We start from the raw sequence: 12,533 nt of genomic DNA, 5'->3' as shown, positions 1-12,533 counted from the left end.
TAGAATTAAAATACTACTTTTATAGCCAACAAAAAGGGGGAAAAAGCAAAGAATTAAGTAGAAGATAACTCGGTCAAAGTATAGTGCTGCCTAAAAATAGCTAGCCCCTAGAAGTTGTGTTAGATTTTATACCTTATGGTTCCATTGGGGGCCAACCAGACAAATATGGCACAAACCAGAAACAGGTCCAGTTAAGCTTGCCTCCATTAATGAACCACCCACTCCATCACTAGTAAGTAATAACATCAACATCCCTGGACCCTGGTTATTTAGTGTTACAACAATATGTACCAAATAGAAGAGAAAGTACAAAACTTGTCAACATCTACTAAGAGTTAAACAAGCACCTTCTAATGGATACAGCTAACTCACTAACCCTCCCCCGGTGAAAGACGGCTACACATACTGCAAGACAAACAGCAACCGAAACAATCACAAACATTGCCGGTCGAGAGCTCAAGAATCCCCTACCGACATATCGCCGGCTGGATCGTTTAGGCAACTCTTCCATATTCATTATAATCTCCCTCTTCAAAAGTGGTATCCTATCAATTTTGTCATTAGATGTTGGGCTTCTCATTATTCCACACTTTGAATCCGTTCTGGATAGAACATCCTGCAAAACAAGGAACCTAAGGTCAGTTGCAGTTTCATTAGATCCTTCAGACTATGCAGGCATCAGATGGAAGCTGTCCCTTACTAGTTACTTAATGAAACCATTTGAAAGAAAAGGCCAATATTAGAAAACCATGCTCCTAATTAAACCCAAATCAAGGTCATGCAGTAAGTGTGCAAGAAGAAATGCTTGATACACACAAATTCAAGCACATCACTTTTGATTTACCATATATCGAACTAATTTATTCAACAATCTACCAATAATTCATCAAGGGGATCGTAGCAGGAGTTGTGATTAAGTATTAAAGAAATTATACACTTGATCTTTGCAGTAGAACCGCAAAACAGTGAGTATCCACTAAATAAATCAAGTCTACTGCTGATCCCAACAGGAAACTCCTCAATTGTATTTCATTTCTCTTATATAGAGTATGAAAATGACCAAAGAAAGATATAAAGCATTTTAATGTAAATGACACGGTATATATTTCAAAATCAGAGAAAAAGGAAGCAAGGGGGAGAAAGAAGGGTCATCCTAACCTGACTTTTTATTCTCGAAACTGATGGCAAGCTGTCTTGGGTGCAGGTTTTTTCAATCCTAAAGCCTTCTGTTTCAGAATGCACAACTATGCCTCTGCCTTTCTGATGATTCTGATTAATAACATCTCTAGCAAGATGCATGCAATTCAGTAGTTGTGTCACATCAACATCACTCGTCTGACTAACCACAATATTTGATTTCAAGCCTTCTGTAAAGATCACCAACTTTGGTAATATTTTTTCCAAAATGAGTATTGAATCATGGCATATAAGAAAGTCCAACAGGTAACAGTATCTTTGAATTTGTGAAGCCGTCATCATTCTCTCAAAATTTTCTGAGGTAGGGTTCTTAAGCAACCATGCTATATCTACAAGCAAGTCTGATGATGTGTGCCTATGTGCAAAATCTTCACACAAGCTGCAGATAGAACCACCAGATGTAGACTGGAATTGTTTAGAATGAAGAGACTCATCTAACCTTTGCTGTAATGTCCTCATCTCACTGCAAATTTCTTTGTCCCCAATGAGAACAGGAATGAAGTTTGATAAACCAGACTCATTCTCCACCTAAAATAAGGAGAAAGAAATATGATATAACACGAGGCGAAGAATATTAGAGCATCATTTTCAAGAAAGTGCCTCCGTATTGCATATTGATGTAAACCATAACATTTTTAAAGTATTTAACAGTAACCACAAAAAACAATATTCTATGTTCCTTAATATGATTGAATATTGACGTTTTTTATGCACAAATGTTGAAATATTATAATCCAACCAAATTTGTTTGTATAAAAAGGCACACGTTAGTGAATCAGAAAGAAAAGAAATCACATTCAACCGGCCAAAAAGCATCATGGTCAGGGAAAAAAAATCCACGTCATCATCACATAGTAAAGGAAACACAAAATTAAGAGAATGCCCACCTCAATAAATGCAGGCCCAAAGAGAGTTTCCTCTGTATGAGGGACATATATCTTGTATAACTGATTCTCAAAAGCACATGACATATTGTTCCCAGTCCAGTTATGTGGAGATGGAACACAATATTCACACTTCAGATACTTTCCAGAAAAAGATACAAGAAGCCTGGCATGATGACAACCTCATTAAAACCAGAAGGATATTGGCCAGTGAAAAAGAAAATAAACTACCAAGTACAAAGATGAAACATTAAAACCACAGTAACAACGCTGAAACAGCACTTTCACATGCACCCACCACTCCACAACAAACAATTATAAACACTATGAAGACAACGTATACAGTCAATTTCAGGTTATGCAATGCCTGAATTCTTCTCAAAACACAAATCACTTAGGCTTTACATTCAGTGAGCACAAAGGATACTTCAACCTCTCTCTACCAAACCATAAAATTCCACGTCTCTCTTCTGTCATTGGTGCATACCCCAACATTGCTAAGTACACAAAAGCATAATGTCTATTGTGTAAATTATTCAGTAAGCAACTATTTCAACGTATGTTTAGACGAGGTAACTTTAACATACCGAAACTTAGGCTGCATCAAGTTACTTCCGCAAGCAACAAACTCCAGAGGTTTCCCAGCCTCAAAGTACGTGGGATGAACATAGTGAAGCCTTGGTGCCTGCATATTTACCTTGACTTTTGTCACAGAAGTTCCATCTGAAACCATGAAATATGCTGATGAATTCAAACAAATTTAAAGATTCACAAATTAGATCTGATTTTTTTTTTAAGAAAACACTTAAACATTACATCTCAAAAGAAATAGAAAATCCCATTACTTCTATTGGCAAAGATGGAATACACATCAAACATAGTCATTAATAATGTCATAAGGTGAAACAAAAAACATAGTATAAAATAAACCAGATAAACTTGAATACACTCTGATCTAACCTCACATATAATGCAAAAAATATGCATGCAAACATATATGCATTTAACTGAAGATTCTTCACTGATGATTGAACGATGGAATCACGACTAACCTTTCATAATGCGGAAGAACATATCATTCAGATAAATTAGTGCATTGCCTCTTGCAGATAGGAACTTTCCAGGAGCAACAAGATCGCGCACATAGTACATAGGGTCTTCCAGTAACTGGTGCATAAAAGAGAATAAATTAAATTCTGGGGGGAAAAGTAAGGAAACACAAACACATCAACAATAATCAAGTCTTGCCCCCGACTTGGTCAGGTTAACTATGAGATATGAGGCCCTCTTATCAAAAGAAAAAAGGGAAAAGATATCTTAAACAAATTAGAGTACATGTGAGGATCAGAACCAACTCAATTTGTAAAAGAAGAGCAACCACAAGAATGAGTAAACAGACCAATATAGTTTAATATGGGAGCAGTTTACCAGTAACAAAAAGCAATGCATTTGGTCTACAAACTACTAAAAATATGAGCTTAGAACATATAACATGATGAACGTCGAGTTGAATTCTTACATTTATCCACATATTCTTTGGCATGGCGATAAAAATTGTCAGGATGGTACACCCTGGGCGGATATATCCCTCAAGCTCAACAGGCATACTCGCCAACCATTGGAATATCTATAAATGCATTTAACTGCTTGTTAATCAGTTACGAAAACTTAAATGGCATGTTAGGTTAACACTTTTAAATACTAAACTGTAATAATAATGCTTAAAATACTTGGTGGCGTAGCCTTCTAGGAAATTCTGCAGGGTTCCAATCATAAAGCTTGAAAGAAATCCGACCTGTTTGGCACTACAAATGAACTTCCAATCAGCAAACAACAAAAACAATTTCTTATACCAAAGTAATAATTAAGACAACCAACAAACAGGTGTGGCAACCAACCAAAGATGAATAAGCACTCTTATTGTCACAATATGAAGGAGAGTTAGAGAGGTTGGAAACATCTTTTCCACTATTCACTTGTGTTTCCCCAGAAGCAAGAAAAGTCATAACACTGTCATTTGTAATATTCTGCATATCAGGAGCTGAGTTCAGATTGGCAACTGGTTCATCTTCAAGATCCAGTGACACTTCTTTTTCATTTATTTCACAACTCAAATTTGAAGAATCTGCATTATGCAAACCCAGCCAACAAGCGTTCTATTATTATTATTATGAGCAGCCAATGAGCATTCTTCTAACATATAGACACGGGATTTAATGAAATAGTGGGAAAAAAGGAAGTGGGGTGAAAAGGTCACAAAACCATTGGCATAGTAATACCTAAACCTTTTCCTGTTTCCCCGTCATTAGTTGAATCCTCATTTTGTGCAACAGGTAGAGGTTCATGAGCAGCTTCAGCTCTTGAATCTGCTGGCTTTCTTCGCCTCCTATTGTTATGGCGCTCTAACTTTCTCCTACAGCTACGTTTACCTTCATCAAAATCTGACAACACGTGAAACCTGTCAAACAATTGACCCACAATCAGAGCATTAAATTACTATCTACAATGTCAACAAGTATCCAACAAATACAACCCAAAATCTTGTCACATACTCTACCTAGCTCCCCATCAATCATCAGATACTACTTACACAACATTTGCTACTTCCTAGCTCACAATCATACTCTAATATTTAAAATTTTGCACAAAGGTGCAAATCATAGAGAATTTGACGAATACTAAGCTTCTATTCTTTCTGAAAATAACATATGTTTATCATAAGCAACTTCTTTACTCCATTTCGCATGATTTATGACATAATCCACGCAAAAAAAAATTGTTTTGTAGATATGCTAGAGCTAGACCATATTATGCCCTATTCGATACCCATATGCACCGTTTCTTATGCTTATCATGACTCGAATTGCTTCTTCAAGTAATGTGTTCCAGAATTCTCCCTTCGAATTTCTATCACTTAAAAATTGATCATGAAATTTACCTGTCCCGGAAATTCAAACCTAAAATTTGAGGTAAAGTTAAAAATAAAATTGAAAAAAAAAAAAAACTTACTTGCCACACTGTTGACAGTATCTCTTGGCCTCGCCGTCGAGCATAACAGTGGCAGCATTAGCACAGCGTAGGCAAACCCTATGCCTCCGGTGGTACCCCTTCAGCTCCGTGATATCGACCTCGCAGCCAGGAACCTGGCAACAAACCGTCGGGGGTGAGCCACGCGCGGCGGAAACGGTGCGCACGCGCTTCTTGCCGGGGAGACCCTCGTTCTCGAGCTGAGCATCGATCTCGGGGCACGCGCATGGAACCTGGCCCGCGAGAAAGTTGGAGCACGTGAGCCTCGGGTCGCGTTTCCGAACCTTGTCGTTGGCGGGAAGAGGAGAAGCAGGAGGAATATTGTGTGGATCGGGAGGAGCTGGAGGATCGAAATCCAACGGTTGAGATGGTTGGTGAGGGTCAAGGGGTAAATCGTCGAGGTTGAAATCGAGAAGATAAGTAAGATCCCAAATTGAAGAAGAATCGTCCATGTTGTTGTTGTTTAGAGGGGGAGGGAGAGAAGGGAGGGGCTCCATTGATGAAGGAACTGAACCCTAATTGAATTGTTGAGAGTGACGGAGTGGTTTTGGTTCGCGGAGAAGGTAAGATAGGTGGTGGCGGTTGGTGGCGGCGGTTGGGTTTGTTTTGACTCTTGGGAACACAAACTCAACAAAATGGGGTCATAGTGGCGACATTTTCAAGCCATATTTTTCTCTACTCTAAAGTCTAAGGAATATTTTGTATTTTTTTTTTCTAATTAATTTTTATTTTTTTATTTTGTTAAATAATTTAATTATGTCAAACTGTATTAAAAAATTAGACAAATTATTTTTTCCTTTAATCATTTTAAAATTTTTCGGTTAGATTTTTCATATAAGAAAACAATTTAATAGTTAATTTATCTAACAAAATAAACTTTTAAAAACTGATTTAGTGATTAAAAATTTCATAAGAAATTATTTAAAATATTATTCTAAAATTCTTATCTTTTATAATTACAGAAACACATTTTTCAAAAATTCTAAATTTATTTACTTTTATTCTTATATTTATGTTTAGAAGGTCTTTAATATTAAAATACGGCAAAAAATATTTTGTCTTTATTTACCTACTCATTTTTTCTAATTTTTCAAGAAGAAAAATTATTGTCTCTTTTCCAAATATCTATATATAATATAAATATTTGTATTTTAGTTCTGAATACACTAAAAAAAAAGCTTATGACCATTTTATATGATGTTTTTCTCATTATTCATAGAAATTATATGGAATCAGGTAGAACACTGATGAAGATTTAAATATAAATTTTGACTAAATAAACTAAAAATTATATGACTCATAAATTTGTTATTAATGAACTAAGTGTGCTTGTGTATTTGTTACCTAAACCTAAATTATATCTATACTAAAATATTTATTCTTAAATTGGGTTGAATTACTCTGGATCACTTTAGATAAAAATATGAAACTGATAGTCACATATTAATTAATAGAAAGTAGATATTACCATTTCTATTTTAATAATAATATCAGCCTTTTTTTTTCTATAAATTCGTATAAATATATAATTGTAAAAAATCATGTCTAAAATATCATTAGGGTTAAAGTATTAAATTGGTTCTTACGGTTTGGGTATAATTATGTTTTGGTCCTTAAAGTTTAAAGTGTCCTATTTGAATCCAAAAAAGTTTTATTTAACTTCAATTTAGTCCCACGTCAAAAGTTAAATAATTAACGAAATATCTTACATGACAGCAGTACAACTGTACAAGAACAAAGATCGATAATCTGAAAAATAAATACAAGTTTCAAAGGCACAAAATCAACTGTAAATGCATCAATATATTTATTTATTATTCTCCTTAGTTCTACAGAAAATATTTCATTTAAATTGTAATAAAAATGATAAATAAATGTATTGATACATCCAGCCATCCACAGTTGATTTTGTGTCTTTGGAGCTTGTACTTATTTTCAGATTATCTATCTTGTTTTTATACTACTAGCAGTTAATTATTTAACTTTTGACTTCACGGTCGGATATTTTAAACTTTAAGAACCAAAAGAGGATTACCTAGAACCAATTTAATACTTTACTCTAGTATTATTTTTCCTAATTAATATATGAAGACTGTTTTTTATAAATAACTCGTCTGTTTTAATGATTTTAATCTACAATGAGAGTAACACTTTTAACATTGATATGATAATCAAATCTTATATAAAAACTCCGATCATGTTAATTATTTTGCAAGTTTTTTTGGTAGATTGTAACTCTTTATTGTCAATGTAAAAATATTATTTATTAATTAATCATCATCTGTCCGTTTTATTATATTATTTAAATTTTTTTTATATGACAAAATAAATAATATATGATTAAAATTTACATTTTTTACTCAGAATATTTTTAAATAAATGACTTGGCTCATGTGAATTTCTTCCGGTTTACCAACATGTTTTTAAAATTAAAATTAAAACAGTTCAAAATGTCTAAATCCATTTTATGTAAAATGTCTTCCTATCCATTAGCAATATTTTAAGAAAATTTAATAATACTATACATCACGTGGAATATATATATACAATATTAAGATTAAGATATCCTGCCATGCCACGAAAAAATAAAATAAAATAAAAATACTGTAACTTTCTTTTAAAAGGAAAAGTCATAGCTTTGAATTGAATAAGTAAAAGAAGCCTGAGAGTAAAGTGTGAAACTCTTTTCAATCAAAATACCATATAATATTATTTTAATTGTATAATTATCACTAATCTGATAATAATTATGCCTAAACTTTGAGAAAAGTCTGACATGACATGATATAGAGATTCATAGTTTTTGTAATTGGATAAAGTATATTTTTTGTTTTTAAAGTTTGGCAAAAATTTTAAAAATATTCCTAAATTTTATTTTATTTTAATTTTGTCCCAAAAATTTTCGATTTGCATCAAATATACTTTCGATGGCTAAATTTTTAAAAAATTTAAGACCAATTTAATAATAATGCATGAAAGTTATGCTTAATTTGTTTGTGTTGAGAGTTATTTTTATAAAATTATTGTTGAATTGGTCTTAAATTTTTTAAAAAATTAACCGTCAGGAATATATTTTATGCAAATAAAACTTCTGAAACAAAATAAAATTTAAAAATATTTTTAAAACTTTTATCAAATTTCAAGAAGAAAAAATATACTTTACCTTTTGTAATTTAATCATTGAAGTAATATAGAAACCCCATTGACAATAACCTACCACCAAAGAAATTAAAGAAAATATAATAAAGCAAAGGATCGCTATCAAAGGCATCTTATGATTGCATATAAATCAAAGAATGCAAGTGTAAGGACTAAGGGCCTATTGTTGCTTGTTTGTTTCCTAAGCAACTTCCTTCACACACCACAAATCAAAGTCAGAATTGGACAAGTTCTTGATGCCACTCAAGTTGTCCCAATGTACTACTACACTTTAGAGGTGATTTATATTGGAGATGCTTATTATTAATGCTTGAATCAACTTAGAATATTTCTTGACATTAATATATATTAAGAATAAAATAATATTTTGGACCTAACATTTGAGTTAAATTTTAATTTTGTTTTTGATGTTTAAATTTTTTTATTTTTATTTTAAATATTTTGTTTTGTCTTTTTTTTTTTAATTAATTTTTTATTATTATACTTTTCTATAATTTTTACTCTCAAATTACTATAATTATTATTTCAGTCAAGACATTAAAATATGACAAAAAATTAAAAACAAGAGATGTCAAATATTAAAGATGAAATTAAAATTTATTTTAAATATTAAGATTAAAATAATATTTTTTGAATATTAATTACCTTATTATACTTTTCTTTTTGTTAAGATTTAAAAATATAGATTATATAGAGAATAGCCTCTTCTGCACTCTCCTACTAATTATCATTTATGGTTTAAATTAGACTTTAATTTGATTGATTTGATTGATATCTATCGGAGTGAATTAGCCCCTTTACAGCTGGGGAAAAAAAAGTTATTACCAGATGAAGAGACCAGTTTTGCTTAATGCAAAAATGATTAATCCTGTTATGTGGATGCTACTCCCTTTTGGTTAACATTTACATTAGTTACTTTAAAATTTTGTTATATTTCGGGTCATGCCAAGACATAGATACAATGGGACGTGTTTATTGTTTAGTTTGTGATACAGAAATAAAAAGGATATGTTTACCTACAAATATATATATAATATATATGTAATTTATATTTCAAGAAAATGGTAAAACACGAATTTTGAGTAATAGAAATAGATATAAATAATTGTTTTTGACTATTTTATCCTCGCTCATTTTATGAAATTCCAAATCTCTTCTCTTTTTGTTACAAATTCTAACCAATAACTTTTTTATTCTGTAATATTAAAGAGTCTCTTCTCCTTTATTTTTGTAGATTCAAAATTTCTTCATTTGTGTGTGTTGCCTATTTTGTGAAACTCTTGATTGTCTTTTTACGATCTTTTCTTTCTTCTGTGCTAAAATTTATTCAATACATACACATCGAATTTATTGTTGAATCCAAATAAACTTTAAATAAATTAATAAATGAACCAAAATTACTTAAGAAATAAAAAATTTGGTCAATACTTATTAGCAGCACCAGATGAACCTCAATTAATACACAAATGAACCAAAATTAGTTCAATTTTAAACAAGCAGTTAAAAAGACTCAATCATCAACAAAAATACATACAATTTATTTCTGAATCCAAATGAATCTCAATTAAACTAAAAAATAAACCGAAATTACTTAAGAAATAAAAAATTTGGTCAATACTTATCAACAGCATCAAATGAATCTCAATTAATTCACAAATGAACCGAAATTAGATCAATTTTGAACAAGCAGTCAATAAGACTCAATCATCAATAAAAACACATCGAATTCATTTATGGATCCAAATAAACCTCAATTAAAAGAAGGAAAAGAAAAACACAGCAACAATAGCAGCAATAAAAGAATGTCGACGACTGAGAAAAAACACACGAAGAAAAAAAAGAAACGCGAAGAAGAAGGAAGAACGCGAAAAAGAAGAAAAAGAATGCGAATACGAAGAAGGAGGAAATCGATGAAGAAGAAGGAAGAACGCGAAAACGAAGACAAAGACGAAGAAGGATATGTTTTGCATTATTGAAACGCGAGTGTGTACACCCTGGTGTGATAAAAGTGGTTTTTGTTGAGTTTGGGCTAATTTGGTTGGACATGGTTACAAAAAATACTTGGATGTGTAGTTGGACGGTATAAAATATGTGTTGGAATATAAATACACATTAAAAATAAATTAAACTATATATATTTATATACAAATACATTGGTGGATGATTTTAGTGATTATTTTAGTGTACGAATAGCATTTTTGATAAATAAAATATTTTACTAAAAGTAATTAAAAATATAATTTTTTTATAATTTTAATTCATTAAATACATAAAAAAGTTTAAAATTTTTAATATTGTACTCTTTAAGATACAAATTAGTTAAATTCTTACTTAAATTATCTAAGAAATTCTCATAGTTCAGATAATACTAATCATATTTTGGTCACAGATGGACACACTAAAGACTTTTTCCAACCACAATCAGCTCTTGTTGATTAAGCTCATAATCCAAATTTAAGCAATGTTGTTAGCCCAATAGAGTGAGCCCAGATTGAATTGGGCTTGACATTTTGAAAACAGCTCAGTGGACCCTAATCTATGGTAGTGTTTTACTTACAATTCGGATCCAATATTTTTTTATTAGCATCTTCATAAATATGTTTTCCATGTTCCAAAAACTTTTTCGAGAAAAACAAACAAAAACATCAATCCGCTAGGTCTCTTTCTACAGTGGGTGTTTCATGTATATTATTTATTAAAGTTTTAAAATATTTGTTCTATTTTAAGTTTTTTTAATTAATTTTTACTAAGTAATTTTAAGAAAGATAATAAATTAAACACTTATTCAATTAATTGAAAAAAACAAGGACAGTTCTATATATTTACATAATTTTCTAATATCATTTTCAGGTATTTTATTTTGTAACAACTATTGTGACATGAAAAGACTAATTTCATTTAAACCTTAGACATTTTATTTCAAAGAATTAATTAAAAAGTATTCTAATTCTATTTGTTTAGAAGACAATAATAAGTTTTTAAAAAGTATTCCATATATTTAATATAAAAACTATTAAATAATTATTTTTTAAATAAATTTTTAATAATTTTTTATAATATTTTTAATTAGTGTTATAAGAATATTGAATAGTAAAGTTTTGTTTGAAAATTATAAATAAATTTGAGTTCTAATTGTAACGAGGGAAAATAAATTGATAGTACGTCAAAACTAAGGGTTTGTAGTCTTTTTTTTTTTTTTTTCCAAAAGAGAGTAGGTTATATTTCATTAATTATTGAAAAATGAAATATAAAGATGTTTAAAAGCAGGACAGCATAATGAAAGGTGTAGATTTCTCAAAAACACTACACTGAAGGTATTCATCCAACGGTGCGTGGTCGAAAAACGAAAAAAACCTTAAAGAAGAAAGAATGATAAATCAAATTGAATGCAACTAAAAGCTTGCCTCATGGAGATGACGACCTAAACTAGGAGTTCTTTAGATTTCACGGAACAACTTGACAGAGCTTGCTAGAATGGCAGACGGCATTGAAATAGAACCTTCAAAAATCAACTGGTTGTGAGCTTTCTAGCAGTTTCAGCAAATGATGGCAAGCAATTGAGGATTACGGTCAGCATTTTTCAACGGGTTAAGCATCTCTGTTGATGCAGTCCATCATGTCCAAAAGTCGTTAGGACTCTGAGGGGAAAGACAGTCACGAAAATAACTGTGAGACCATACATCTTTAATTCTAGAGCAATCGATCAAACAATGAGTGACAGTTTCAGTTGCTTCATGACAGCAGGGGCATATTGGTGATATAGATGGGATGCGGTGATGAATCTGAGCAAGCACCGGAAGCGGCCATGGAGAGCTTTCCAGATAAATAGCTTAATTTTGTGAGGCAAGTTCAACTTCCATAGATCAATCCACGGCTTTTTCTGGTGCATATAATTATGGCAAAGCTCCAGAGGCAGATGGTAAAATAAATAGCCAATTCTGTAACCTGAAACTGTATCATATTGCTTGGATTTGTTTAAATCCCATTGCAATTTGTTCCTACTCTGCTGAATTTTAACTGACAAAATCCTGTTTGCAACGTCTTGGGAAAATAATTCTTGAATGAGATTCTGATTCCAATTTTCATCTTCAGTAATTAGATCATTAACTCTTGGAACCAACTCAAAAATAGCCTGTCTATTTGGCATGTCATAAATCATTAAAGGATACGAAGGAGGCAACCAAGGATCCTCAAAGGTTCGAATATTCTCTCCAGTACCCACAGCCCAATTAAGACCTTTTTCAACAATCTTTCGGCCTTCCAGTA

The 12,533-nt window shown here is 31.4% G+C and overlaps 1 protein-coding gene across 3 annotated transcripts; it reads right to left on the bottom strand.

Moving 5' to 3' along the window:
- On the bottom strand, positions 1–5,790 carry LOC112741104 (squamosa promoter-binding-like protein 7). 3 transcript variants are annotated; one of them, XM_025789939.3, is made up of 10 exons: positions 5,091–5,790; positions 4,361–4,539; positions 3,980–4,206; positions 3,812–3,886; positions 3,601–3,708; positions 3,134–3,248; positions 2,669–2,804; positions 2,085–2,247; positions 1,159–1,725; positions 1–616 (listed from the first exon to the last, which is right to left on the bottom strand). In XM_025789939.3, the coding sequence occupies exons 1-10, from the start codon at positions 5,603–5,605 to the stop codon at positions 329–331; spliced, it is 2,373 nt and encodes a 790-aa protein (XP_025645724.1). In that variant the 5' UTR covers positions 5,606–5,790; the 3' UTR covers positions 1–328. The 3 variants fall into 3 exon arrangements, with proteins under 3 accessions (XP_025645724.1, XP_025645726.1, XP_025645727.1); XM_025789941.3 differs by having other exon boundaries at positions 4,367–4,539; positions 5,091–5,782; XM_025789942.3 differs by having other exon boundaries at positions 4,361–4,522; positions 5,091–5,768.
- Positions 5,791–12,533: the final 6,743 nt, after the last annotated feature.

This window comes from Arachis hypogaea, chromosome 14 (assembly GCF_003086295.3).
Source record: "Arachis hypogaea cultivar Tifrunner chromosome 14, arahy.Tifrunner.gnm2.J5K5, whole genome shotgun sequence".
Classification (NCBI taxonomy): Eukaryota; Viridiplantae; Streptophyta; class Magnoliopsida; order Fabales; family Fabaceae; genus Arachis; species Arachis hypogaea.
Note: the sequence above shows the minus strand (reverse complement) of the source record. Positions and strands in the feature narration are given on the sequence as shown.

Coding starts and splice junctions, on each gene's coding strand:
- LOC112741104 (XM_025789939.3), bottom strand. CDS start 5,605: ATGGAGCCCCTCCCTTCTCTCCCTCCCCCTCTAAACAACAACAACATG. Junction 3,709..3,811: donor CTAGAAGGCTACGCCACCAA/GTATTTTAAGCA, acceptor ATGCATTTATAG/ATATTCCAATGGTTGGCGAG. Junction 2,805..3,133: donor GTTCTTCCGCATTATGAAAG/GTTAGTCGTGAT, acceptor TCATGGTTTCAG/ATGGAACTTCTGTGACAAAA.